The following is a 27715-nucleotide window of genomic DNA, read 5'->3' as shown; positions in this document are numbered from 1 at the left end:
CGCCCCCGGCCTCACGGCCTCCCCTTAACGCAGCCGCCGGCTCCGCGCCGGGCCCGGCCCGCTGCTCTCTGCCCGCGACTACACCTCCCGGCATGCACAGCGCCTCGCCCCGGCGACGGCGGGCCCTGCCTTGGCGCGCTGCCTGACGGGAGCTGTAGTCCGCGCTCTCCCTCGACCGTCTCTGGAAGCCGTTCGCAGCCCGGCCCTGCTCGTCCCCCTCAGCGAGGCGGCTCCTGGCCCCTCCCCGTTTCCCGCCGGTGCCCCGGTTCTCCCTCCCCCTCAGCCCCGAGCCGGCCTCAGCAGCGGGACACCGGAAGTGACGTCGAGGAAGCGGGGCGCGGGGCGTTACCAGAACATGGCGGCCTGAGGCGGAGGAGCACCTTCCCTTCCCCTCCGCAGGTGCGTGGGGCGACCCTGCGGCGGCCCTCGGGGCGGGCGGGCAGCGCCGGGGGCACGGACGGCGTCCGGACAGGCGGGCCCGCCCGCGGGATGGGGGGGAAGCTGGAGCTGGGCGAGGGCGTTGCGGGCGCCGTCCCGTCCGGTGGCGAGGCCGGGCCGGGGGGGCCGCGGCTGCTCCCTGGGCGCCGAGGCGGCCCTTCCCCTCGGGGCCAGGCCGCCCCACGGCCCGAGCGCGGCTGGGTCCCGGCCGCGGGTGGCCCGTTTTGCAGCGTGCCCCTCGGGGCCCGGCTTTGACCTGGCAGCTCAGAAGCTGAGGCGAGCTCGTCCTCTGATGGCCGTGCCCTGCCCCCTCGCTCCAGCGGTGGCAGCTCTGCAGGGGAAGGGTCCGTCCGGGGTCTGGGCACCGAGTCTTGTGCGATCGTTACCTTACGCTGTGAGGGGGCAAAGCAAAGTTAAATGTTGTCTGCAAATCAGGGTTGGTTTTTTCTCTTTTGCTTTAGCAGATCAGAAGAGAGAGGCTGCAGTGCGTTACCACAATGCAGTATTCCCACCACTGTGAGCACCTTCTAGAGAGGCTGAACAAGCAGCGAGAAGCCGGCTTTCTTTGTGACTGCACCGTCGTCATTGGTGAATTCCAGTTCAAAGCACACAGAAATGTGCTGGCCTCTTTCAGCGAGTACTTTGGCGCCTTTTACAGAGACACGTCTGACAATAATGTTGTTTTGGATCAGGCTCAAGTGAAAGCTGACGGATTCCAAAAACTCCTGGAATTCATTTATACGGGAAACCTAAACCTTGACAGGTAATAACTATTTGCTATTGAAGGGGGAAGCAGAATAGGGAAATAAACTTTGTCAAGGCAGTACTGGGGTTTTTGTTCTTTGTAATAAGTTCTGGAGGAACACGCAGTGGATGTGGTACGTATTAACAAGCTGAAGATCATCTGTTTGTATGTTTGAAAATACCACTTGGTATGAGTGCCAGAACACAGGCGTGTTGCCTCATGTTTCACTGACGGATAGTTTCACTCACCGAGTCTTTCTGTCTGGGTTGGAAGGGATTTACAACCTGGCGTGATTACCTGGAGAGGGAAGGTTAAGTGTGTTCTTTCTGAAGTTGGGTTGTGGAAGTCTATTTTTGCAGAGAACGCAGAGACCAGAGACTGAAGTCTGAGGAATGCGTGAGGATAGGCATGGTTTAACAGAAATACGTTTATTAGAATTTGCCTGATCTGTTACTTAGAATCTTGTGTTACAGTGTCCAAAAGGAGTCACAGAAACAGCACTTCCCCCCTTATTGTGTTGATTTTGTGCCTGTTGCGTTGCGTCATGTACAGTGAGGATTCTTTGCAGTGCTTTTCTCTCGGGGAAAGAAGATTATCTCTCAAGAGGGAAGCGTAACTAAGAAGTGTGTAGGCCAGGATTTTAACTCCTTTCTCGGTGTCTGGTGTCAGATCCATTTTAAAAAAAGCTTTGTTGCTGTTGTCTGAACACTCATACTTGATGATTTAAGTACGCAGATGTGGGGTGGGTTCGGTTTTTTTTTTTAATCAGCTACGAGCATTAACAGCAATAGAGCAGTGGACAGAGCTGTGTGGTGAAGTTAACGAGCGGGGCTTTGCAACTCACGTACGTGCAGAAGTGTGCGGCGTTCCTGGTGTCTGGCACCACAGCAGGAGAATTTCTGGATTCATTCCGAGCAGTTGAGATCTGTGAAGGAAGAGGGAGGCGAAGGTACCGTTCTCACGCAGGGACAACTATCTGCGTAAAGACGACACCTGCGGGTCCGCCCCTGCGCACCCGTTGTCCTGTACTGTGTCCCCTGAGGTGACTGCTGCAGGCGTCGGCAAACTCTGATGTCTTCTGTGGCGGCAGGTGCCCGAGTGACAGCGGGAGGGTGCACCTTGAACTCAGCGCTGGGGTCGTACAGGAGACAAAAGCGGTTGTATTTGTGTACAGAGCGTAGTTGTGGCTAGTTACTTATTGTTTAATGACATTCACTGTGTAAGAGATTGTGAGAATGATGTTGTTTGCCGTTAATCTCTCTTTAGAGTGCTGTAAATCCATAAATGCATTGATGGTACACATTGGCACCTTTTCCAGATCAGTTTTTTCCAAACCATCATGGCCTGTGTTGCAGGAACTGAAAAACAGAGCGCAGTAGTTTCAATGAGAACTTCCTTGGTGTTAATGTCTGTGCGCAGCTGATACAGAATTAAGACTGTTTGCAAATCGTTTTATAAAATGAGATTAGTACCTGCCTCACCGAAGTGCTGAGGTGAACACACCGCTTGCAAATTGCTTAAGACTTCTGGCAGAAGGATTATAGAATGGCAATTTATGCATTTTATTTTCCAGTGGTTTACCCCTTTGTGCTGTGATTTCTGAGCGTTTTGGTCAAATGACCCCATCTCTAGCCTCACCACCTTACAATTGGACTTTTAACTTAAAAATTCTACAAAAGGCACGTACCTGAAAATAAGATTCTCAGTTCTGTGTATCTGCAGACCCCACTAGACGTGAGCCATCAGTCCAGGAGTAATTGTCGCGCTGGTGCCTTGCAGCACTACAGCACTAAGAGATTAGATTTTGCTGTAGGTGTTCTCAAAGTTACATTTTCTGACAGTGTAACTTTTCTGTAGCTCTGCTGTCTGTATTTGATACAGGTGGTGCAGAACAAATGTTTGCTTTGTTCAGAATATTGTCACCCAAGTCTTGTTTTCTTGCAGCTGGAACGTTAAAGAAATTCACCAGGCTGCCGACTATCTCAAAGTAGAAGAAGTGGTCACTAAATGCAAAATCAAGATGGAAGACTTTGCTTTTATTGCTAATCCCTCTTCTACAGAGACGTCTAGCATCACTGGAAATGTCGAAATGAATCAGCAGACTTGCCTTCTGACTCTCCGAGATTACAACCCTCAGGAGAAAGCAGACGCTCCTTCTGTAGAGTTGGTTCGACCACAGGCAAAGAAAGCAGCTTTAGAAAAGAAATCTCCTCAAACCAAAAAGCGAAAGAAGAATTTCAGCTCCCCCCAAAGCACAGAGAATAAATCCATACAGTATCAGAATGATGTGACGGAGAACTCGTCCATTGAAATGTTTTTAGATGCGAATAAGCTGGCCACCCAGATCACGGAACAGGCTGCCCAAGGCAGTGATAACTCTGAAGTACAGCTGGCGTCTGTGGTGGAAAGCGAAACGCTGGCAGCGCAGGATATCCTCGTTCAGACTATTGCAGCGAAACAGAAACGGGGAAAGCCTCAGCAAAGCTGTGCGCTGAAGGAGCACTGCATGTCGAACTTAGCTAGTGAAAAGAATGCTTACCAGCTGGAGAGTTCGGGGGAAGAGCTGGATCAGAAGTACTCCAAAGCTAAGCCGGTGTGCAACACGTGTGGGAAGGTCTTTTCGGAAGCCAGCAGCCTCCGTCGGCACATGAGAATACACAAAGGAGTGAAACCGTACGTGTGTCAGCTGTGTGGGAAGGCATTCACCCAGTGCAATCAGCTGAAAACACATGTAAGAACTCACACAGGTAAGCCACTGCCCTGCTCTCACGGGCTGGAGACCCGTAGTCACAGCCTGTGAATAGAGGACTGAAAAGATCTTTGCATTCTGACTTCTTCCTCTAGAAATTTTGTCTGATGGTGGTACACAAACGGGGATAGTACATGTATCCGGGTAGCATGAAATGTTTCAGCATTTTTCAGTGTAAAATCGTAGTTTCTACTTTCAATAGCTAGAGCGGACTTTATTAGTCTGAGCATCTTAATTTCTAGAAAGACCCAGAAGAGCTGGCTGCTACCCTTTTAACTTTGTAGAGTGACAGAGTGCCAAAAACTAGTGCCAAAATCTCACTGTACCTGATACCAGAATTTCTGTTGCTTTTTTTTGGAACATCAAATTCTAATACATGTTTGATAACAGAAGCGGGAAAAAATGCAGTCTTGTGACAAGTGGGTAGCTTCTCCTGTAGGGTCTTAACAAAGGTAGGGGAGGTGGCTGAGTTACAACAGCGTTTGGGTTTTTGTTTAGTAAAACACGTAGCTGAAATGTGTGATGGAGTTATGATCTCTCCATTCAATAACATTACCTGATGTTTGTGTTGTATCAAGAGCTACTGGACAAAGCATCAAAAAAAATCAGTTATGAATGCTTAAACTTTAAGACAATATGTCTGACTTAAAAATATTCTGAAGAGCAACTTGCTGGGGCCTGGGAGGACGTATCGGGGAAGTACTGTGCTTGCTTGAAACAGATAAAAAGTTGTTTACTTTTGCTGGTTTTTCCCCTTTGGAAAACTCTGAGCAGAGACCAGCAGTGGAGCTCTTTCCAAGAAGCTGTGAAAGTGTGAAAGGGGTGAGGCAGGAGGTGCTGAGGTACAGCAGCCGGAGAACACCTTGCTCTTTCTGTATCCGAGGGAGAGGATTTCAAATATTGTCAGCCAGTGACTAACCAAAGATTCACATCTGAGATGGAGCTTGCGAGCGGTACGCAGGGACAGTTTGCTGGTCAGGACGTCAGCTGCCCTTTCTACCTGGAGGGTGTTTGACATGGAATTTTTGCATGAGTCATCAGGGAATTTCATGGTGTTGGCTGCTAGGTGGGAGGTGAGATGTCCAATACTTTCATTTTTGAAGTTTTGATGTACACAGTATGCTTTAGAACTGTTGAGTTCCTGGTTTGGTTGTGCACTGCCATAGAAATGCAGAGATAGGCTCCTTTAGACTGTCGTCTAATCCATTGCATGATCCATTACGTGATGCCGTATTGACCGCTAAGAGAACACGAATAGTCAGAGGAGTACCAGCAGCATTCTACAGCAGAGGCTAACGAGAAGTTAGTGAGCGCTAAGCTGTATGGTGAAGACCTGTTGCTGTTCAACTGGCAAGAAAAAGCAAATGATTTACTGGTTGTTCATCTTAAATAGTCAGAATCATGAATAGACACAACCAGCAAAAAGTCTGAAAGTGTAGCAGTAGCATTCTTAAAATACAGTGGGGAAAACGGCACTATTAAACATATTACTGCCTATTTTTTTCGAAAAGATAATGTGTTAAAAAATAGTCTGTTATCCACTGTATTGCTGACACCTTCCACTTCAGGGGACTGATTACGGGACGTTCCAAAATGTTATTTGTAAGAAGTGTTAGATACCGGAGCTTTGGTCAGGTAATGGAGTGGAAAGCTTTCTTACGTAAATGCAGAGAGCGCAAGGGTTTATTTTTCACCAGGGGAGAAGCCATACAAATGTGAACTGTGCGACAAGGGCTTTGCTCAGAAGTGCCAGTTGGTGTTCCACAGTCGGATGCATCATGGGGAGGAGAAACCCTACAAATGTGATGTCTGCAACCTGCAGTTCGCAACGTCGAGCAATCTGAAGATCCACGCCAGGTAGGCAAAAGTGAGATCCTGCAAATGCTTATCCACGTGTTTAATAAACAGAACAATTTACTCCAGTGTGAGCAAGAGTTACACATTCACATGATTCGGTCATTTCTACTCCTTTTCTCGTGGATCTTGTCTCACACTGCGTAACAGAATAATTACAGCTGTGTACTTTCTCGTTAGGGAAGCGATTTGTGATTTATGAATGTTACAGCCTACGCACCAATATCCTTATGGCAATGATGTGGGTTCTGTTTTAAACTGCTTGTAGCACCAAAGAGGAGAGAGTTCCTTGGTGGGAAGTGAAACAGAGCAGTTCCCACTGTTCACCGCTATCTGCATGGGGCTTTCTGCGCTTTGGCAGGAACAGGAATTATGTTGCCTTGTTAGGAAGCATCATTTCACCGTTCAGTGCACTGTAATGCCAAATGTGCAGAGTTCTCGTGGCGCGTGTCCCATGCGCAGGGCCTGTCCATCACAGAATCACAGCATGGTCGGGGTTGGAAGGGACCTCTGTGGGTCACCCAGTCCAACACCCCTGCTGAAGCAGGGTCACCCAGAGCAGGCTGCACAGCACCACGTCCAGGTGGGTCTTGAATATCTCCAGAGAAGGAGAATCCACAGCCTCCCTGGGCAGCCTGTTCCAGGGCTCGGTCACCCTCAGAGTGAAGAAGTTCTTCCTCATGTTCAGCTGGAACTTCCCATGCTTCAGTTTGTGCCCGTTGCCCCTTGTCCTGTCACTGGGCACCACTGAAAAGAGTCTGGCCCCGTCCTCCTGACACCCACCCTGCAGATATTTAGAGGCATTTAGAAGGTCCCCTCTCAGCCTTCTCTTCTCCAGGCTGAACAAGCCCAGCTCCCTCAGCCTTTCCTCATAGGAGAGATGCTACAGCCCCCTCATCATCAGTTCAGCTGCCACCGAAATCACGGGTGTGCTGATTCCCACAGTCAACAGACAGTGAATTTCACTCCCTGGGAAACTGGTGACCGAGAACCAAACTCACAGCTGTCACGTTTTCTTTAGTTCACAGAACATCAGCACAAGGAGCTTTGGGGATAAAGTACCAAATGAGGAAAGTTAGTTAATGGCGGGTGTTGCTTCCCTCTCTGCCCGGAGATCCCTGATGTCTGTGTTCGTTCGCAGGAAGCACAGCGGCGAGAAGCCCTACGTGTGCGATCGGTGTGGTCAGCGGTTTGCTCAGGCCAGCACGCTCACCTACCACGTGCGTCGCCACACCGGGGAGAAACCCTACGTGTGTGACAGCTGTGGAAAAGCCTTCGCCGTCTCGAGTTCTCTCATCACCCACTCCCGAAAACATACAGGTGAGGGGAGACGGAGCGCTGCGGTGCCAGAGCAGGCCTGGCAAGGGAGGGCTGGCTGCCTGCGGCGGGGTGGAGGTGGGTGATGACTGGGAGATCTCTCTGGAGTTGTCATCCAGCTTCTGTGTCGTGTTTTTTCCTTTTGACTCCAGTTTAGGGAGCTCTTTCTCCCATTGGACGTTACCTCTGTTTCCTTTTGGTTTGTTCGTTATGTGTATTCTAGTTTGTATATTGAAGTAACGAACTCCTTGTGTTTCCTTTAGGAGAGAAGCCATATATCTGTGGCATTTGTGAAAAGAGTTTTATTTCCTCTGGAGAGCTCAATAAACATTTTCGGTCCCATACAGGTCAGTCTCCAGACAGGCTGCTTCCTGCACTATAAATAATACTCTGCCTTTACCCTTTTGCCTTTAAAATACACCGTATTGTGCTGTACTTGAAAGTAGCAGAGTTTCTTAATTTATGTATCTCTGTGTTAACATAATTTAAAGAAAATATTTGTGAAATCTTTAATTGCCTTTTTCAGACTAATATCTGTGTAATAACGTAGGTGTTGATGTATGATTGTGGCTTTACTTCTAACATGGGGTTTGGGGTTTTTTTTTTATTTAATCTGTTATTCTGGAAACAATTTTATTCTGAATAAGACACACAGAGTTACAACGTTGTGTTTTAAAATACAACATTGAAATCCGTTATCCTACATCTCTAGTTGTGTTTTCTTTCAATTTCCGGATTGTTCTAACCGCCAAACTATTTTTTTCAGGTGAAAGACCATTTATCTGTGAAATGTGTGGAAATTCTTACACAGACATAAAAAATCTGAAGAAGCACAAAACAAAAGTTCACACAGGTGAGTTCTTTGTGCAAAGGTTAAGAAAGTACATCAACTATTTTGACTTCTTCCATGCTGAATCACATTGGTTTGTTCATCCAGGCATAAAATCAGAAAATAAAAGATTTTTGAACAGTAGATCTTTGTAGAGCCCAAAGCATCTGCTTAGAGGTACACAAACCTTTCAAAGCATAAAGTACATGCTCTAAAGTGGGTTGAAGACACATTTGCAAGCATTTGTATTGCTATAGAAAACACACGTTGAGCAACAGAGGAGTGGATTGCTGCTGACAAATTTCTGTATGTGAATATTTACTTTCTTCTCCTAGTAACTTGTGAGAGCTTTCCACGCGAAGGCATAGTCTGAATTGTGGGAAATGTTTTTACCTCTTCTGTATATGTCGTAGGAGTGTATCTTTACGAGGGTAGTAATTGAGGTGAACAAGGCACACTGGTTACAAGAATTACTTGATATTGTGAAGGCCCAAGTATTTTTAATGCAACAGTGAAGGATTTGCCTATGTATGTAGTCAATGTTAATCCCAGTCTGAGCTGGATTAGCAAACACACAAGATCAGACAGCTGGCAAAACATTCCCAGCTGCAAATACTGCTCTAAAAAGACTTTTCCAATGCATTCAATTCCTATTGTAGATACCAGATTTTGCTTAGGAAGAAATTTGACATATGTTACTTGCCTGTGGTACAGAGCACAGAGCTGTTGAGATAGCCAGCCTCTTTCAATGCCGGCTCCCTAGGCCTTGCTATCTATCCATCCTTAAGTGTATTAACCATAATTCCCATGCCTCTGTCGTATGGAAAAAGGAATACTAGGTGTCTGTGTGCGTCTGGATTGGAACAGATGGAGCAGGTGAGGGAGAGGATGAGAAAGTGGGAATCCTATGCAGAGGCAGCGTGGAATGTCAGAAGCTTGAGCAGCCCTGTGTAGGAAGGCCCCAGGGCAACAGGAAGCCGGTGGAAGCGAGGGTGAGGTGAGAGCAGCAGAGCCCCAGGTGCGAGCTGCGGGAGAGCTGCGGGAGCTCTCGCGGAGAGGCAGAAGGCAGGCAGGAGTGCTTCACCTCCGAAGTAACAGGCTTCGAGCACACTTTGACAGAGGAAGGGTCAAATATCCCAAGTGGCGTAACCAGGAAGCCGTCGAGAGCAGTGGCAGTCTGCATTCAAACAGGAAGGCTGAGAGGAATCTGTTAACGGTGATTTCAGTTAAGAACAGGAAATCATTTCTCAGGTGACTGGATAAAAACTGTAGTGGCTCTGGCTGGAATGGAGATAACAAACGTTTTTTCCAAAGGAGTTTATGGATAAATGATACATGGTACATTGCTATCTCAATTAAAAGAGGATGCTTGGATGTGGTGGTGGTTCTTTGATTTTCTGGGGTGGAAAATCTCAAGGAAACCTTCATAACTACTTTTTTTCCCAAGCTCCTTCGTTTACTGTCATGTTAAGGATTTGTTATCTTCTGCACCGTGCCAAGTAGAGATCAAGCTGGGATGCATCACCCGTCTAGCTGTCACGCTCCAGGCAGCAGAGGATGCGATTCTCAGTGCTTGCATTGCATTTACAGCTCGCTCTGGCTTCACGGCACACTGAAGCAGCTGATAGCCCAGATGCCCAGGCGGTCTTTGACCCACCAAGTGTTTGGTTTGACAGTCATTTGAAAGGGAATTTGCAGATTTTGTGCAGGAGCTTTTTAACATTTATTTCTTTTTTTTTTTCCCCCCCCTCCCAGGATCTGAAACTCCCCCTGATTCTAATGCACTTGATAATTCTTTCAATGAACAAGAATCCATTCAGAGTCAGAAAAGTCCTTTATCGGAGTCCATAGATGTGAAACCCTCCGAGATGTCGTTAGCACTTCCTCTTCCCATTGGGACTGAAGACCATCAGATGCTGCTTCCCATGACGGGCAGTCAGTCTCCTTCGTCGGAAACATTGCTGAGATCTGCCGTGACTGGATATTCAGAACCTCAGTTTATTTTCTTGCAGCAGTTGTACTGACAGTGCAGTGCAGAGCCGTCAAGGTAATTTGGTAGCGAACTTGGCGTACGTTTGGTCAGATGCACAGAAGCCAGCAAGCAGTCACGCTATCTGAATTGGACTTGTTCTTTTTTTCCCCTCCGTGTAAAGACGCTTCTAAGGCATTTCCGTTGTGCAGTGCTGTCTTTTGGTTTTGTTGAATTGTGCTAATCCACAATCAAATTTCTATTTGCAATTAACACTGATTTCCAGTTCCAGCAACACCTGCCTTAAGAGTTCTCTGTTAAATGAGTTAATGTGTTTTGGAGATTTCCTCCCACGTTCCTGCTGATCTGATATGTCACAATGTCATTTGAGAGCAGACACTGTAAGCCATATTTTATAGCTTAACAATATTAACCCAGAGGGGTAGGCGGAAAATCAGAATTTGAATGCGCTGACACGGTTGTAGTCCCGCATCCCAGGGTGATGCAGTGGTACAGGATGGAAGATAGGGCAGTGCTCTGGTGAGGTGCTCGCACAGAGTTACTACCGGGAGTAGCCATCCTCAGCTGAAACCTGACCCCAGGGAGAGGAAGCTTTGTGTATGTTTTCCTGACAAGGCAAGTAAAGGAGGGTTAATTTTTTTCTGTAGTGTGGCAAGTCAGAGGGTTCTAATGGCACAGATACTACTGGGCATTCTTTACAACAAGTCACTGGTTTTTGTTGTTTTTTTTAAGTGGATCAATCATTGCTGTATCTTGTCCCAGATTTATTTTTCACGTCCCTAAAATGCCGTGGTTTTGGCACAGACAGCAAGATTTGCTCAGGAGAGCTGGAACATACATGTTGTAGATGAGACGAAAAGATGCATTGACTTCATTGTGAGGCATGAATCAAAGCTTCATAATCCTTTTTTTTTACAGTAGTGCTTCTTCTTGAGCTAGACAGTAGGTACAAAAGAGGAAATAAATCCTGCCCTTCACTGTGAAAATAGTAAGTGGACACTGCATGAGGGGGCATTAAGTTAGAATACAACAGAGCAGACCGATACTCTCCAGGCCAGGTTTTGTTATAGTATGACTGCTTTGTTTGAACTGAAGTGTGTAGGTGTTGCTTTACCTCTCGTGTCACTTATCCACAGCAACTGCACAAAACTGGTTTCTAGCAAGACTTCTGTAACGGTAGGTTTTATTACTAGCGATGTACATTTTTGAAAAGCAGCATTTTTACCGTCTTGGTAGGGTCATTAGTTAAAGACTAGTTGACAACAGTACTTTTATACTGCCATTTTGCCAGTTTGTGCCATTAACATAATGTAAGCATTATTTAAGTAATCATCGAATAGTAATGAAACAGTCATAATACTGTACCAATAATGCATTTAAAGATATTATATGTTAGTTATTTACTTGGTGCTAGCATTTTATTTCCACCGATGCCTTGTGTCCAGACACTGATAAATAGAAGAGCAAAGGAGATACCTCGTAACTGATTCTGTTCTACATGAAGTAATAATTAATCTGCACCTTAACTAAACAGACTTGTGAAAATGTTCTTGGAGGATTTCATTTAAATATTCTGCGAATAGTCCCTTGCATCCTCAGCATGAACATAGATTTTCTTTTTTTTTCCCCCCCCCCCCTCTTCCTACATGTTTGTACTTGTAAAGTAATAGACCTTTTGCTTCTTTGTGTTGATCAGCTTGGTACGTGGCATGTTTAAAACTCTGCTTCTTGATCATATTTTATGCTTTAGTAGTATATGGCCTGTTTGGTGGTGGAGCCTACCACAGACAGCACGGGGTACACCCGTGTTCACTGGGAACGTTCTTAAGGCAGGCATCCGTAACGCTGCCCATGGAAGCCAGTTATCGCCGTACCTGCCTGACCTTTGTTTGCTTTGCGTGTCTGTACTACAGCAGTTACGAGCAGCCGCTGTCCTGCATAAGGCTGGCAAAGGCCAATGGATGAAGTTCTGTTTGGGGTTTTTTCTGTTTGACATTTCCCCCCTTTCCTCCCCTGTTTTCTTTTTTGAGCTTCTGCTGTTGATGTAGCACCTGAAGGATTCCTTAGCTTTGCCATTTAAGACTGAAGAACCACAAAGATCGGGATCGTGACTCTGTGTGGAAAAAAAAAGTGAATTCTGTGTAGCTTGTCCTAAGGTTCCTCTTTACTTTCTCTCTCTGAAAATAGAGTAGAAGTCTTGAGACGGACGTAGGCTTAGTCATGGATACAGAAAAAGAATGATACTGTACAACTGATAAATTTCATAAACAGCTGTGGAAGATAAACTAATGATATGCTGCTGTTACCCGTGGAGAAGTATCTGAAGATTAACGTATCCAGGATAAATGACCACAAGAGAGAACTAGCTCTGGAAAAAAAAAATTAAAAAATCACATTCCTACATAGAAAATGCATTCCATAACAATGTTTGGACTGGTTTTATATTTCTAAAATTATAGCCTATTACTGTATTCTTAGATTTCAGACTTTTTAAAAAAAATACAGTGCTTAGATTTATACAGGATTTGTTTAGATACTTATAACAGTAACACTTGCTTTATTAGTCATTTAGTTTTCTTTATAGATGAGAAGATAATAATTATTTTTTACAAGACAGCAATTTTAACCTTTCTTAATAGAATACACAGGCTTGTAGTTTTGTCTTGGAGCAATAATTTTAGTGACCTGCACTCTTGAGTCCCCATATGAGAGTCTTGATTTTTATCCTCATCTTCCGTGAAAATATCTCAGCTGCTGAGGTATGATCTCTATGAACTGTATTCATTTACTAGAATATAGATTTTAAATATATATATATATATATATATATATATATATATAAACATTTGTAGGTGTGTTCAGGCTGGGTGCTGTAGGACCTGAAGAAGCAGGTCTGTACAGCACCTTTTGTCAATAGATGCATGGAAACCAGCTGCACATCTAATTCCTAGGCTTAAGGATTCAGAGTTCATTTTGGAGGTACAAGGTTTATGGCAGTATTGATAGTTTCTGCAAGGTATTAATGTGGGAAAGCATGGAATCTTTTTAGGCAGACATCTCCTCCTTGAGACCTGCCTGCAAAACGAGAGGGGGGATTTTAATAATTCCATGAATAGTAATTTAGAGGAAACAACATGATTTGTCACGCCATTGTTTCAGTACCGCTTCAGTCAATTTTGCTCTGAAGTTGGTGCACATTTTGCCTGAATAGGTTATTCTGCATCTAGAAATTTCTGAACGGGCTGTTTGGAAATACTTAGGTGAGAGTAGCTCCTTGTATGACACTTCCTTCCAAATGCATGCCTAACCGTGGGCACGAAGCATGACGTTTCTGAAGTCATGTGGACAAGTCCCAGGTTAAGGATTTCAGGGCTGTGATCTTGGAGAGGCAATCGGTAAGCCTTGCAGAATTAAGTTCAGATAAGGACTAATAACTGATTTTTTTGGTTAAATTATTTAAAAAATATCTTTCATGTACATACAATTTTTCCCTCTGTTATTTGTATATAGCTCAACTCTCAATTTTATAATCCCCTGGGAAGGGGGGGAGTTGTACATATTTAGCCTGAAGTGTTTTATGTTAGACTTTAATAAACTTGTTTTGTAATTTTCTCTCACCTTGTGTCTCCTGTTCATATCTGCAAGGGGTAGCAACAAAAGGAGGCAGGAAGCAGTCGAATATAGCCACCCTCGAAGCGCCCGGGCAGAAGGACGCATGGCCGCCCTTTGCGCCGCATACTAACACAGCAGGGATTGCTGCGTTTTCCTCTCAGCAGGAAACACACCTGGTTTTTGTCATAGAAGATATTTTGGGTCTGTTCAAACTAGATTAAACAAAAACTTCATGCTAAATACAGTCTAGTATAATAACTCCGGCTAATTTTTTTTCCACTTGTTCTGAGGTGATTGGGGTGGGGTTCTGGGGATTGTGTTTGTTTAGGGGTTTTGTGGGTTTTTTGCAGAGTGCTTGGAAGATGTACTTCTTATGGTAAAGTACATAGTCAGTGAACTTCTTTATCAGAATTTGTATCTTGTTTTTACTAGATTGTTTAATTTTGCAGAAGGTGGTCTGGTGGCCAGAGCGCATAGTAGGACTTAAGGAACCTGCATTGTATCACTGACCTACTGGATCAGCCATTTTCCTTCCCTCTAAATTGGGGCAAAAATGCTGCCTTTCAGCAAGGTGCTGCGCATTCTGGAACCTGAAACAATGGTTTTCAGAGAGCAGGATTATGCTGGCTTTAGCAACCAGAGTAACTTACTCAGAAGACCATGGCCAAAAACTCTAGCCTATGTAAATTCTCTCATTCCCAAGAACACAAGATCCGTCTCTTAAGAATTTCAAGGTTTGGTTTTCAGAGAAAGGAAAGCAGTAAATGTCTCTGGCGCAGGCCTCTTTAAGCAACACAGGCTCTTATGGGCTGAGCATCCTGCTGGTAAATAAGGGTTCAGATAAGAGTACAAATATTTAAGAAAAAGACGCTAGCAATTTTGCAAGTAGATGCCAGTTGTCCTGTTATATTTTGTGTGTGATACTGTTGCCATCTTACCACATCTACTAAAAATAAAACACTGCTGGTGGTAGAGTTGGGACCAACTTGATAGATTTGGTTCCCTGTTACCACAGCAGATTAACGAATGTCATTCATACAAGTAAATTAAGACTTAATTTGGGCAATGAAATTAGCCTGACAAGGCAAAGAAAGAAAGATATATAGAAAAAATCTACCTCGATCTGTAGTGCTCTTTCTGGCAAGAGATTCTGTAATCAGTGTCTCAGTACTGAGAGTACTCTTCTGAGACTGTCAGAGAGTAAACTGCAATGCTTCGAAGATGCAACGCTCAGAAAAATACTAACTTTAATAATATAGGCTTACCTAATTCTTTAAAAGCTTATGAATTTTCATAGCATGCAGATTCTTCTCCAACAGTCACATTCAGTGTGTCCTCAGCTTTTGTCTCATTGCTGTGTTCTTCCTGTTTGACAAGAGTTAACGTGTAAGCTCCTCTCTGGAGTAGGGTTCTTACAGTGCGGCCGATGGACTTCGTGCGTAACAAGAAGACTGCGGGTTCAGATGTCCCTGTGCAGGCCACCAGGATAATTCATTTCTGGTCTCCTGCTCTGCCCTCGCCTTCTGGGTGTCACGCCTGTTCAGCTGTCCTGTGAGGAGAACACGGGGGATCTCCTGCTCTGGAGGGTGAAGAAGACTTGGTCGGGTCTTACAAACTGGCTCTGGCATGCAAGAAAGCGGAGGGGGCAGAGAGAGAGACCTCCACGTCAACTCACGGGTAGTAGAACAAACATAGCTGCTCTGTGGGCTTACCTCTAAGTCCCCGTAGGATACCACGCGCTTTTTGGGCCAACAGAGCCTGGCTAGGCTGTGTTTGGGTGCAGGGAGGGGGGACCCCAGCACTGAGAACAGCTGTCGGTGCCACGTCGGTCGTTTCAGCTTGGCATGGGGTGTCCGTACCTCTCCCTGTTCCTACACTGCTGCTGTGGCAATACAGAATCAGAACATCGGCAGTTACATCACTGCTTTTTAGGTGCTATTGTTGAAATCACTTTCTATCTTTTTCCCCTCATACTTTGATCTCATAACTCTTGCCTGCATGCATATACATTTAAGGATTATTCTGTTACTTAATACTAATTTTTAACAGGCACGTTTAGACATAGAGAAGATTGCACTAGTGAAAGCCTTTGAGCAAACCTCTGCTGTCCTATTTGATGACTTTTTCTGTTTAGGAGCACGGATCTAGTCACTTCTACAGGTGTGAGCAGAGTGGGTGGAAAAAGGAAATGGTCTGGCTGATTCTCAAGCTTTTAAGAAGCCTGTAGCCAAACAATTAAACAATTTTTAACTACCATTATGTTCATATGTCGTCTTAGTCATGAGTAGGAGTTGCCACACGGCTATGATGATACAAATCTTTTTAAACTGTTTTCAAGAGGCAGGAAGAAATAATGAAACCAAGTTTGGTATTGTTTTTCATTTGTAGCACAAGAAACAAGTACATGCTGCAAGGTGATCAAAATACCATTTACACACCAGTTCACTAGCTTTAAAGTTCCATCATTATAGCGGCTAAACATTTAAGTTCATTTAACTTCGTTTAAAAAAAAGTCACTCTTGGAAAGCAAAAAGAGAGAGTATATAGAGCACAGTAAGAGCACAGGGGTTTACCCAAACCTCTCTCAGCGTCAGCAGGAACCTCGCTCTACAGCATGTCTGATCCGCTGCCAAGCAGAGTGGCTGCCCCGGCAGCCCTGAGTGCCAGCGTTGGTTGGTTCGAGGTGCCCGGCGGTGCTCCCGCCTGCGGAGACGCGGCGGTGTTACCTGTGGGCTCTCCCTGCTGCGGGGAAGCCTGACTGCAGAGACCATGGCCGGGCAGGCGACCACAGCTCTTCCTCTGCAGCAGCCCTGGGGAAGAGGAGCCTGTGGGCGTGATGCTCCGTCCGTGGGCACCGCTGCTGCTCTGAACCAGCCCCTGCATCTTGTCTAAACACAAAGTGCTTGTTAAAGAACCTGGTCTGAGAAGGTCTCCTGAATAGAGCAGAGGCGTTCAGCTGCGAGGCGTTTGGTTCATGGGTCTGCACTGCTGTGGGCTGAGCTCTTCACACGCCTCTGGTCAGTGACTGTGCTGCTCCCCGTAACTGCCGAGAATACCTAGTATCGCTCTTGGTGCCCTGTGCCATGGCAAAGATGTTTTTCCTCTTAACATTTTATTTCAGTAAATTCATCTGTCACCTGGGAACCCTGGAACTACATCTGTCATGGTAAGGCAAAGGAGATAGTGTGCAATAGAAATAACTGCAGCAAAATTAATGCATTTTCATATTAATAGGCTTTTAATAGCTTGGTCATGTTTAGCAACAAGTTTTAAGGTCACTGGTTTGATATTTTATCTCTAATGCCATTTCAAGCACTTTTAGATTCCTTCTAGACTAAACACCCTGAAGAAACAACATGCAGCAAGTCTGATGCTGATATAATCTATTTTACTAGAAACCAGATAGGAAAAGCTCGAGCGTATGGAGTGCACCAAGCTGCTGCCTCACAAGTATTCTGAAACCGCTGCAATCGCCAGGCTGGCATTAGCGTCCTTGTTTGTCACCTCCCCACAACTAGGCGTCCAGTAGTAATGCTTCCGGAGGCCGTGGGAGAGCTCTGCGAGGTGAACGTGCCCGTCCACTTCATACGGTTCCACGTCCGTACAATTAGGTTTCAAGCGGCCTGTCTTAATTAATTCTGAAAATGCCTGGAATTAAGAAGAACGAGAATCTGACATATAATATTCCCCTTTGACTGCAGTGAAGGCTCTAGAAGCTAACACACAATAGGCAAATACTTGATGGGTATGCTGATGGCCAGTGAGTCTCATTGCAGCACCACCATACTATAATTATTTTTAAAAAAACAGAGTAAATCAGGTGTCTTGTTCACCAATTGCTGTAGCCTTACCAATGATTGTAAAAACAATTAGACCTAACAAACAAAACCCAACCCTCAGAAGAGTTTAGAAGCAAACACTTACAGTACAGGTGGCTTCATCAAAGTTGTTCCCCCAAATGTAAATATAGGAAAGTTCCGTGTTTGTTTTCATCGCATCCGAGAGAGCTACAAGTCCTTGGCCACTTACATTGTTGCTTACTACTGACAACCTAATAAGCAGAGAAAATAGTCATGCAAATGCATGCCAAACCACGGAATTCGCATCTCTTAGTTAAAAGTAAGAGTTTAACTGTGGCTTATTCTTATATCTTATTATTATACTCTATTATATATCATATATGTATATCAAAATTTTATATTTGTTGTTAATAATGTAATTATTTATTTGTATCTAGTCCAGCCCTACTACAAAATCTTTTCCAGGCTGCTAAAGGCAGTTTGGACTCTGGCCTTGTAGACTTTCTCACAGCGTTCCCATGACTCGTGCAGCCAGGTTGGTCACTGTTCGGTTCTTCAGTTACTGCGTGGTGGCCAGGTCTCATCCCTAGCCTGCTTTGAAGCCCAAGCTTTGGCGTTCATCCAGGCTAAGCTTTGATCTTTGTGGAGTGGCAGTTATTTTTATATTAGCGAACCTGGAAGGCTTTCAGAGGCACCTAGCAGCCGCCACCTCTTCTGACTGCTACTTAAAACCAATGGCTTCAGGTAACACCTTTGATCAGCTTTTACATCCTGCCGGTGCAGGATTTAATGCGGGCTACACACTGCACCCTGATGGAGAGATTACAGCTCTTTGGGCTCACCTGGATGCTAACTGAAACAGAGGATTCTTTTTAAGTGTTGAAGATCAAATCAACAAATACAGTGCCTTAGGCCTGCGTGGAATCTGATTATCTTAAAATTCTGAAGAGGTACAGCTCTTGGTTTGTTTGTGCTTGTGCACCATGGGGACCAGTGCGTTAGAGATGCACAAAGAACCAGCAAGCTCTGACTGCCTCTCCCCAGACACTCGGCCCTTCAGATGACTGTAAAAGCTCTGCATCACAGGTAAAATGAACCACTACGAAACTGATTGCAGCATCAACCCCAAAAAACCCTGACACAGAGGAACAAGCCACATCAGGCCACGCAGCAACGGATACAAGCTGAACAAAAGGAATTAGAAGGAAAAGGGGATAAAAGGAGGGATGAGCAGGGCTGGCAGCGCAGGAAGGTGAACGCGGGGCATTAGCACGTGGGACTGGGTGGCACGTCCTGGCCGTGTGGTTTACCCCTTTAGCTCATGTGAAGCTACAGGGGACTTCATTCAGTTACCCACACTCCTGTGCCACCCGACCAGCCTGGTCCCAGCTGCCAGGCTCTGACAGGACCCTAGGGTCCCCTGCCAGCACCCCAGGGCAGCTTGGGGTCTTGGGGCATCCCCAGTGGCAGGAGACACCTGTGCTTAGGCAAAGGAATCCCACCCAGTCCTTCTTTTTTTTTTCCTGAGAAAGAAAAATGGACTTAGAAGTTTGGAACAACTTGACCGGTAACATCAAAGCACGCAGTTCTGATGTCAGTCCAGCCACTGCAAAGCTCGAGCTTCTTACGCTCTGAGCCATTACAGCCGCAGGCTCGGGGGAGGTTGGGTAAATACTAACGCCTGAAGAGTCCTGTTGTACAAAGCCAAGGCTTCGCTCAGGTCAGTGGCTCCATCATCTTCTATTCGGTTGGCGCCAAGATCAAGGATTTCCAGGGTTCGGTTCCGTTTTAGTAGTTCTGCCAAAAATTTTACACCATCGCGGGTTATTTTATTACTGAAAGAGAGATGCACAAATTTTTTTAAAAGAGTGCAAAGAAAATGAGTTTCTAATGTTAGTCAGGGCTATGTCATGTAATAATGCTTACCAGCCAAGATCAAGGTATCTCAGGCTGGAGTTTTCATACAACGCCTCACACAGTCGCTCCACACCGAAGTTTTTCATTTCGTGCTTGCACAAATGTAGTTCCACAAGAGAAGAGTTATTTTTCAACATCAGAGCTATATGAACTGTGGTCTCTTCCTAAAAACACACACTCAGTTTTATTAAGTTGTACTTTCAGATAAGATATGGTCTTGCTTCAACAAAAGGGAGATGCACAACTAACAGCAAGATTTGGTCTTCAGTAGTGTCCTATTTTGTATATTGCAGCTTTGTATTAAAAATAGCCAGGAACAATATGTTATGATAAAGCTGGAAAAAAAAAAAAAATACCAGCAAGATCTTTGCAGATTTACAGCACTATACACATCCCTGCAAATATCAGGAGCATCGATGTTTGAATCATCATGTCTAATCAGTTGTCCTCCCAGTCATTGCTCTTAAAAACCTGAATGTCTTCACTACTATTAAAAGTATTTTGTCATGACGCTAATCTATTATTTCATAAAAAGAAACGGGATAGCTGTGTGAAAAAATATGTTCTGTCATTGTAACACAAAGTAAGTTCGTTTTGAAGTTGTCACGTTTAGTTAAGAAAATAACTGAGTGAATACTGTGAGTCAAAAATAAGGCAGCAACCCAGAGGCCTCAGAAATGATAGAGCTGGAAGTGGTAACAATGGCAAATAGAGTCTCCCACAGATACAGACCAGGCCCTTAATGGCCCATATTTTCAGTAGCAATAGTTTAAATTTCTTTCTAAAACCAGGTTTAGGCAGATCAAGCCCTGCCTTAGTAGAAAAGAAACAGCTCAGATCTGTTCAAACTGTTACATTCACCTCTGGGAACTGAGGAAGACCTGGCCTTTCTTTCCCCTGCCATCAGGAACATGCTGCACCCGTCGCAGACACCTGAAGTGCTGCCAGCCCCGTGAAGCCACCACCGCGACCAGCTCTGCAGCCACCATCCGGGCAGAGCTGCGTCCCTGCGAGCAAGAGCCCCGCGGCTCTGGGCACCTCTGCCTCTGGTGCTGCCCCAGCAAACACTGCTGTGCAGATTCTCTTGCTTTGGAGTGTTTGTGCCTTTGTTTTGGCGAATGAATGCATCATGGGCTTCACATCGGCAAGGTTCGTTCACTCGTTAAATTCCTGCTTCAGGTTCACATAGTGAAATGGCAACACCACGCAGCCCAGTGAGTATGGCGTGCTGTTGAAGCGTGCATTTCCTCATCAGGCTGCGGGCTCTGGCAATGCCCATGTACCGCGCTGCTCAGACAAACAGCAGGCTTTGGTTCTTCCCCTCATTTCCTCCTAAACAGCATTTTTTCTCCCTCAGTTTGCTGAACGCTGCATGAAACTCTCCATGCTGTAACAGCAGAAGGAATACTTGGTTCTCCAATACCAAGCCCTCTCCGCTAGCCCTTTATTTAACAAATGCATAGGTACCACGAAAGAAATTTTTTTAAAAAATAACATTCTAGTTAAACAGGGGCAGCCTGCAACTGCACAAAACTTGGCACAGAAAAAGAATATTTCTGCAAGCACTTACTTCACTTCGTAAAGCAACCCAGAGAGCCGTGTCGTTCAGATGTTCATAAATATATCAGTACTGACCTGACTTATGTGTCTCTCTCTGACTGAGCTGACACTACGGTCTGCTTACGTACCTCCTGGCTGTAGAGTAAAGGACGATTTAGGTTTATTGCTTTGACTGATTTGTTCTGAGTCAGGGCTGTTGCTATCGCTATTAGACACTGCATACCCTGCAAATGAAAATAAACCAACTCTTTAGAGAAACCCGTCCAACGTATAGATTAAGCTACAAAATTACCATGACTTCTTAGAATTGATTGTAAGAAGATCAAAACCATTCAGATTGGAAATACTATTATTTCTGCCTCCATGTGCTCTGGAGAGACTCAAGTGCAGCAGGCAAGTGCTTACAGACACAATGTATTTTCTGATAATACCAATGCCAACTCCCTATGGAATAATAGAGTGGAATTAGTCTAAAAAGTACAAATGACCATGAAATCTGGCAAGTCAGAAATAAAAATCAGGAATAATGCATCTCAAAGACACGCGTCCATTTAATTGATCCTGTATTTTGGTTTTCCTGATTTATGAACTAAAATTAGCTTGTATGTGTTCCCTCAGGTCTTTGGTAAAACTCTTAGGTAACATTTATCCACTGGGTAAGTTCATACTAAATGTGAATTAAAATGGTACAGAGTAGTGAGAGTCTAGAATACAGGCCAGTTCAGATTTTTGTGTTTCCTTCTCATTTGTTCACTAATTTGTATTCACATTATTTTCCAATTAGACTGGTCTATACCCAAAGCTATTTCATTTTAACTCAGTGTTCTGTAAACACCCTACCAAGCACAAACATATTAAGCTTTCAAATAAATCCTACACTGGCTACGCTCTCCTTGTTTATGTTTTCATAGCACCCTTCACAGTGTCTGAGAAGTATTCGCCCTTCAAGTTTAGGAGAAAATTCTGTTACTATGTTTGTTTCCTAGCATTACGTTTTCCTCTGACCCCAGCGCTCTCCCTGCCCCCAGGTGACAGTCATACTGGTCGGTTACAGTCAGACTTACTCCTCCTGCCCTACATACACGTCATCATCTCCTGAGAAGATGAACACCCTTAAGGGGAAGGCTGGGAGTGGCCCATCCTAATTCCACTTTTAGCTTGGTTAGAGTGTTCTCCTGGAGGGCAAGATACAGGACCAAATTCTCCCAGGCAGGGAAAGAATCACTTCCACCTTCCAGCCGCTCCGACATGATCCCACAAGGGATCCCACCAGTCAGGCGCTGCGATCTTGCAACGGGAGGAGGTTCTCAGCTCCGGTTGCTACCTCCTGCTGTACCCCACAGGTTTTTAACAGCTGCCCACAGGCTTTTACTGGCCAGAGTGGGAAGCACTCTGCTTAGCGCAGCGACCTTCCCTGTGCGCTGTGTAAGAAGTCTCAGCACCCAGCCTAGGAGGCAGCCAGTTATCTGAGGTCAAATTGGGTGCCTTTCTACCCCATTCAGCACTCCTGTGCCTGTGTCCCTTATGGATCAGGCTCTGACAGGAGCAACAGAGCTGTGGGACCGGGTGACTTTCAGGCGTTACAGCACTGCACACTTCAGAAGGAAAAGAACCTCCAAGGAGTCAGAAGTCCTTTCTTCAACACAAATTACACAGGGCTTAGTGTAAGAGAAGTGAAGAGCGGAAACAAACCTTGGAAAACGTGAGCGCCAAGCACCTGAATTCCCAGAGACACCGTGACTGTAACAGGTCATCTGTTACAACTTCGCAGGTGTTTTATGCAACACGCCTTTCCGAGTCTGCATTGCAATATGACATATTGTGTTACCCCCAGCTATCACAAAATGTAAAATCAATGACAACAGATGGCATTTCCCCCTAATTAAGCACTGCAGGACCTTTGTAATACCCTTGGAAGACTTCTGTCATTGCTGATAATTTTACTGGGTTACTCACCATATCACAGTCTCCAAGATCCAGCCTCTCTAAGGTGGAATTAATTTGTAGCATTGAAGCAAAGAACATTCCACCTTTGTTTCCTATTTTGTTTCCAGTCATTCTCAAATACTCAAGTGTTTCATTCCTCTAGACAAAGCAGTCATTAAAAAAAAAAAAAAAAAATCAGTGACTTTGAAACGGTCTGAAAAACAACCCTGTCCGTTCTCCTGTGAATCCTGCTGGTTGTCACACACAGACAAAACCTCCCTCCAGCAGAACTGTGTCTGAGTGGTAACACTGACCAAGCAGCTGGCTCAGGCTCCCCTCTGTGGAATCAAACGCATGAGAGTCTGGAAGAAAAACTTGAATATTTGAAAACTTTTGTTTCTCCCAAGTTCACAAATTTCACACGCGTTAAAATAATCCAGGCAGGTATTTCTGCCTAAATTGGCAGCTGAATTCCAAATTATATCACAACTGATTTAAATCCAGTAAGTGTATTTTAAACAAGAATATAATTCGCTTTATTTTTCAGACGTTTTTAAACCACATGACCAGTCACAGCTCAGTGAGGCCGGTCATCTTCGGTAGGACTGCTGGGTGCAGAGTCAAACCAGTGTGTAAGTCTTTGCTGGACTGGAAACTTCACCGGCAATAAAAAGTTCTGATGAGAGGTCTAGAAAAGTCAGCATCTTTCCCCTCACTCCCCACAGAACTGCAATGGATGTGCAATATCCATCCACTGTTAAAGCCCTAAATGCAGTGCAGAGTAGTTTTGTGTTTTTAATTCCTCAGTACCACCGTAATCACTCATTATCAGAGATTACAATTGATTAAGTGATTACAAAAGTAGTTCTGCGAGCAGCAGAACAAATGAAGCCTGGTTTCACGCGGCTTTTCTGTCTTCCAGACGTCCCCAGCACCCCTGTCCCTGCTATGCTACCTGGCTACAGCATCTGCTCTCCTCTCCCTCCCTCAGCAAGACCCCCCTCCTCCCCCAGGTCCCCCCGGCTGGCCGGAGCCCCTGCAGCAAACCCAGAGCACGTTGCCACGGGCGGTACAGCCAGCTCTGGGGCTTGCTCGAGAGCTCGGTGTTGTACCATTGACTGTATGACCTCAGCGATTTGGAGGCCTGGCAAACTGAGCTGAAATCAGTTCAGGGTTCAAAGACTACGAAGGAGGAGGAAAGAGCTCACAAACACAACAAATCTTACACACAAGCCTCATTTCCTTGGGAAACCACACTGCAAATGCCAAACATGTTTTTATGCTGCTGCTGCAAGGCAATGTTTTGAAAACATGTCTCAGGCAACTCGAATCAAGACAAATATTGACACCAAGGTGCAGGCAAATTAAATACATTTTTTTTTCGAAAAAAAAAAAAAAGGAAAAAACTGATGGCATTATATATCCTATGGCACAGCATTTTTCACACAGAAAAATCCAGCTGTGATAGCTGCGGTAATTAAGTGTTAACGGCAGCACAATGCAACTTTCTCTTGTGTGAAATCTGATTTCTGAAGTCTGCCTTGTGAAAACAAGCAATCCCTGTGATAGCGCAAAATGCTGAATGGACTGAAGACAGAGGGCCCCTTCAGCCGGCTCTGATGTTGGCAGGACAGCGAGTACTGCTCATCAAAAGCAAAAATAGCAAACTAGATGCCATTGTCTAAACCTCCCAGGCAAATACTCACGTGGAGTGCTCTTGCTATCAGCTCTGTTCCACTTGTGCCAATATTATTAAACATCAGGTTGAGGTACCGCAGAGTGGCGTTTTCCTTAGGAACAAACAAAGCAGAAAGTAATGAGACTTCTTTCCAGAGCACGCCTGCATTTTTCAAAAACAAAGATGCATCATACACATACTTAAAATCTCTGTCCTTCGCTGCATTTCAGGCAGCCCCTGATTTGGAGAAGTAATTAAAGAAAGCCAAAGTACATCAGATGGTGATGGAAAGGCAGAAAAACACATAGTGTGTAGGTCCTCTTGGGGCTTACAAAAACCTCCTGGGAACCCGTGCTGACTCGTGCTCAGCATGACCAAACGAGGCAGGGGCTGAAGCTCAGATGCAGACAGACCTTGAGGCATTTTGTGAACTTAATGGCACTCCCTGAGCTCCAGGAACACAGGCACTGAGTGGCAACTCACCATTTTCTGTCTGTATTCCGGGGCTCACAATGACCAAAAGGCAGCATTAAAGTTTCCTATGTTTAGACATACAAAAAGGCTAACAGAGATGATAAAGTACATAAAACAAAGGCCCTGGAACACTTGACACTACCATTACCTCCTTTGTTGAACTGAACTGTAAGCCTAAAAGCCCCACGGTTTATTCCACACTTATTTCTTCATGACCTCCTAGCCAAACGTCTAACACTCTTCTACCAGAAATTAAAAATCTCCCCAAAGAATTCAATATGAGATTCTAGTGGGATGGATTTGGATGTGAAAGTCAAAATTAATGGAACTTTGCCATGCCAATGCATTCTTGTCTCCAATTTACCACAGAATATTATTATAGCCAAATAAATTACAAGTTGCTGAATGATAAACATCATTTTGGCACCTGGAGGAATGTTGCCATGTGCTTTGCTCCAGCATCAGTCAATACATTACACCTAAGATCCAAACCTGAAAAAGATGAAGAATGAAGAATGTAACAGATGCCTATTTACAATTAACTGATCTCTAAACAAAAAGAAATAAAGATTAATTAATGCTGAAATCAAGACTGTTTGTGTTTCCTTATATTAGCACAGCAATGTCAAACATACATGAAAAAAGCTTACCTGTGACAAATACAGTGTTGGGTAAGACAGAGGTAAGAACTTTAAGATCATCATCTGTAACTCTCTGCACAGGCACCAGACGATCATTTCCAGCTATTTTTAATGTGATCCCTTTTGCCCATCTGCTGTAACATAAAAATGTAAGCACATGGGGAGAAGTAAAACAATACAGAAAAAGGAATTCTCTCTCCAGATCAGAAGTGTATCCATGTTTGCCCTCACTGACATGTTTGCGTGCGGTTAGCTGCTGCCGCTAGCTTTGGTAAGACCGTGACAGACAACGTGGTTCAAGCTGTACCTCAGCACTGTCCCCTTCGATCTTCTGAAGACACTGCACAGCTGCAAGACCATGCTTAGCACACATGCACAGAAAGCAGGAAGCAGTGAGATCAGAAGGCACATAGAGAGAAAGTCTATCCTGGGGGTTACCTCATCATCTCCTATTTACTTCTTCCCTTTATTTACTCTATCCTACCCTCAGGATCAAAACCTAACACAAACCATTTTACTATGCTGTATGTTCTTGGGTTTTCTCTCCAAAGGACAATTAACTTTGACCCCAGAAGCCTCCATGAGAGGAAAAGCCCTACCTAACTACATCATGAGAGAGAATTTGGGTGGTTAATACCTTGGCAGGATTCAGAGACAGCTCAAGGAAGCACTACCAGCTGGAAGTTTAACTGGATGCAGCTGAGGCTTTTTAAACAGGAGTGTGACAAAAGGAAGGGAGTTAGGATGAGTAGACACTGGGTTTGGCTTCTTTAAGGGACACAAAGGCACCATCCTGTACATTTTTCACTTTTTTTTATTTCACTGCTTGTAAAGCTGCCCAGAAGGGATATATAGCCACAGACGTCTGCCAAGATGATGTCAAGATGAGTCAAACCAGAACTTCAGCAGTAAATGCTAAATATGATTTGTGTTTAAGCCTGAAACTGCATGAACTTTCTCATTGTTATTTCCTTGTCCTGCTATCTTGTTTAAGGCTTTCAGAAGCATCTGAAACACACTGTTTGTTATTTCCTTACATTTTATCATTTTTGTCAGCTTCTTGAAGCACATGAGCAATGAAGGAGTTTTCAGGTTGGCCCAAGTCTTGGCAGGCCCGCACATAGTGCTGGTGAAGATCTGGACGAACAGACATGACCTGCTGCAAAACAAAACAAAGTGTTACTGCATTGTTAAGGCAGCCTAGCAACATCACCATGGACCCAAGCGCCGCTGTGCTGGGCTCTGCATAACAACAAAAATGGGTGTTGTCGGAAAAGGGTTACAACTCTCGGTACGCAACACAAGAATAACAGAGAAATACAGACAGACAGGAAAAGCTCAAGGAAAAAATGTGGTCTTGTGGACGTGTTTCTGATCTGCCATCACGTGGGATCTGAGCTAGCAGAGAATTAATATTCCACAGGCCTACCTGAGCAATCAATGCCTGCACCTTCTCCCCGTGTCAACCTGCAGTGACCAGCCCACGGGCGAGCTCCAAGGTAAATAATGTTTGGTAACGGAGCCTGTTTCCAAGGAGGGCGTCCCAGGCTCTCCACCAAGAGAGAGCGAGTGCAGAAGGTAGCCTGGCCACCTCTGTGGTGCCTGGCTTCTGTGGGGGGTGACAGAGAGATTTGTCAGCTCACCCCCAGAGTATTTACTTTGTGGTCTGCCCACAGTCTCCAAGGAGCCCGTGCAAAAATTTCCATGGTTACACGGATTAGCAGTTACTGCAAATGTGCCTGTGCCGGTCTTTCCCACCGAATCAACCCTTCTAGCGGCTTCACTACTGCCCTTGTGCGCAGAAGGGGCTGGGCTGGGACCGCACGCTCTCCTGTCCCACCATGTGTGTGGCTCAACTTGGAGACAATAAAAAAGAAAATGCCCTTGTACAGCATCTGAATTAGACTGGGAAGCTCAGCATGGGTCTCTCATGGTGGTTGCTCTGTTCTTCCTCCCTGTCCTGATGGCACCTGGAAACCATCCATCTCTGGAAATGTGATGTCCTCCCAGCACAGGTACAGCAGCAGAGAAAAGGGCATCAGGTAGGAGACAACTGATAGCTGCCTCTCCACCTCTGCTTTCTCTCTTATCGTTCCTTAAATGCCAGCTGCAGGGTGTCTTCCGTCCAGACATCAGAGGTTGCTCAGGTAGTTGCCTCTTTGCACTTCTCACTCTTTCGCTATCA

The 27715-nt window shown here is 45.0% G+C and overlaps 3 protein-coding genes across 9 annotated transcripts in view; 2 read left to right on the top strand and 1 right to left on the bottom strand.

The window, feature by feature from the left end:
* Positions 1 to 336: 336 nt before the first annotated feature.
* MYNN (myoneurin) lies at positions 337 to 13690 on the top strand. 4 transcript variants are annotated; one of them, XM_075418355.1, is made up of 9 exons: positions 337 to 399; positions 903 to 1201; positions 3128 to 3930; positions 5630 to 5789; positions 6928 to 7106; positions 7367 to 7450; positions 7870 to 7956; positions 9688 to 9979; positions 13568 to 13690. In XM_075418355.1, exons 2-8 carry the CDS (start codon positions 936 to 938, stop codon positions 9954 to 9956), a joined length of 1848 nt encoding a protein of 615 aa, XP_075274470.1. In that variant the 5' UTR covers positions 337 to 399; positions 903 to 935; the 3' UTR covers positions 9957 to 9979; positions 13568 to 13690. The 4 variants fall into 4 exon arrangements, with proteins under 4 accessions (XP_075274470.1, XP_075274467.1, XP_075274468.1 ...); XM_075418352.1 differs by lacking the exon at positions 13568 to 13690 and having other exon boundaries at positions 9688 to 13527; XM_075418353.1 differs by lacking the exon at positions 13568 to 13690 and having other exon boundaries at positions 344 to 399; positions 900 to 1201; positions 9688 to 13527.
* A 2185-nt stretch (positions 13691 to 15875) lies between these two features.
* LRRC34 (leucine rich repeat containing 34) overlaps positions 15876 to 27715 on the bottom strand; it is a 21045-nt gene continuing 9205 nt past the window's right edge. The window contains exons 1-11 of one of the 4 annotated variants that reach the window (XM_009940010.2): positions 26960 to 27127; positions 26568 to 26689; positions 25540 to 25664; positions 25317 to 25381; positions 24444 to 24527; positions 22768 to 22896; positions 20940 to 21035; positions 19261 to 19415; positions 19014 to 19169; positions 17459 to 17585; positions 15876 to 17182 (exon numbers count right to left, since the gene is read on the bottom strand). In XM_009940010.2, the coding sequence (XP_009938312.2) occupies positions 16979 to 17182; positions 17459 to 17585; positions 19014 to 19169; positions 19261 to 19415; positions 20940 to 21035; positions 22768 to 22896; positions 24444 to 24527; positions 25317 to 25381; positions 25540 to 25664; positions 26568 to 26683 (1257 nt within the window). In that variant the 5' untranslated portion in view covers positions 26684 to 26689; positions 26960 to 27127 and the 3' untranslated portion in view covers positions 15876 to 16978. Of the gene's footprint in view, positions 17183 to 17458; positions 17586 to 19013; positions 19170 to 19260; positions 19416 to 20939; positions 21036 to 22767; positions 22897 to 24443; positions 24528 to 25316; positions 25382 to 25539; positions 25665 to 26567; positions 26690 to 26959; positions 27128 to 27715 lie in introns of those variants that run through there. The other 3 variants (XM_075417379.1, XM_075417378.1, XM_075417380.1) reach the window with 3 other exon arrangements.
* LRRIQ4 (leucine rich repeats and IQ motif containing 4) overlaps positions 27372 to 27715 on the top strand; it is a 5592-nt gene continuing 5248 nt past the window's right edge. Inside the window, 1 exon segment of the mRNA XM_075417885.1 lies at positions 27372 to 27416. Within this exon segment, the coding sequence (XP_075274000.1) occupies positions 27372 to 27416 (45 nt within the window).

The sequence above is a fragment of the Opisthocomus hoazin genome, chromosome 4 (assembly GCF_030867145.1).
Source record: "Opisthocomus hoazin isolate bOpiHoa1 chromosome 4, bOpiHoa1.hap1, whole genome shotgun sequence".
NCBI classification, from domain to species: domain Eukaryota; kingdom Metazoa; phylum Chordata; class Aves; order Opisthocomiformes; family Opisthocomidae; genus Opisthocomus; species Opisthocomus hoazin.
The sequence above is the reverse complement of the archived record's forward strand: the minus strand, read 5'-3'. Positions and strand labels throughout refer to the sequence as shown.

What these genes read in the sequence shown, in the direction of transcription:
- MYNN (XM_075418355.1), top strand. Translation starts at nt 936, where the DNA reads ATGCAGTATTCCCACCACTGTGAGCACCTTCTAGAGAGGCTGAACAAG. An exon ending in AATCTGAAGATCCACGCCAG is followed by an intron (nt 5,790 to 6,927) that starts GTAGGCAAAAGT and finishes GTTCGTTCGCAG; the next exon opens with GAAGCACAGCGGCGAGAAGC. An exon ending in CCACTCCCGAAAACATACAG is followed by an intron (nt 7,107 to 7,366) that starts GTGAGGGGAGAC and finishes TGTTTCCTTTAG; the next exon opens with GAGAGAAGCCATATATCTGT.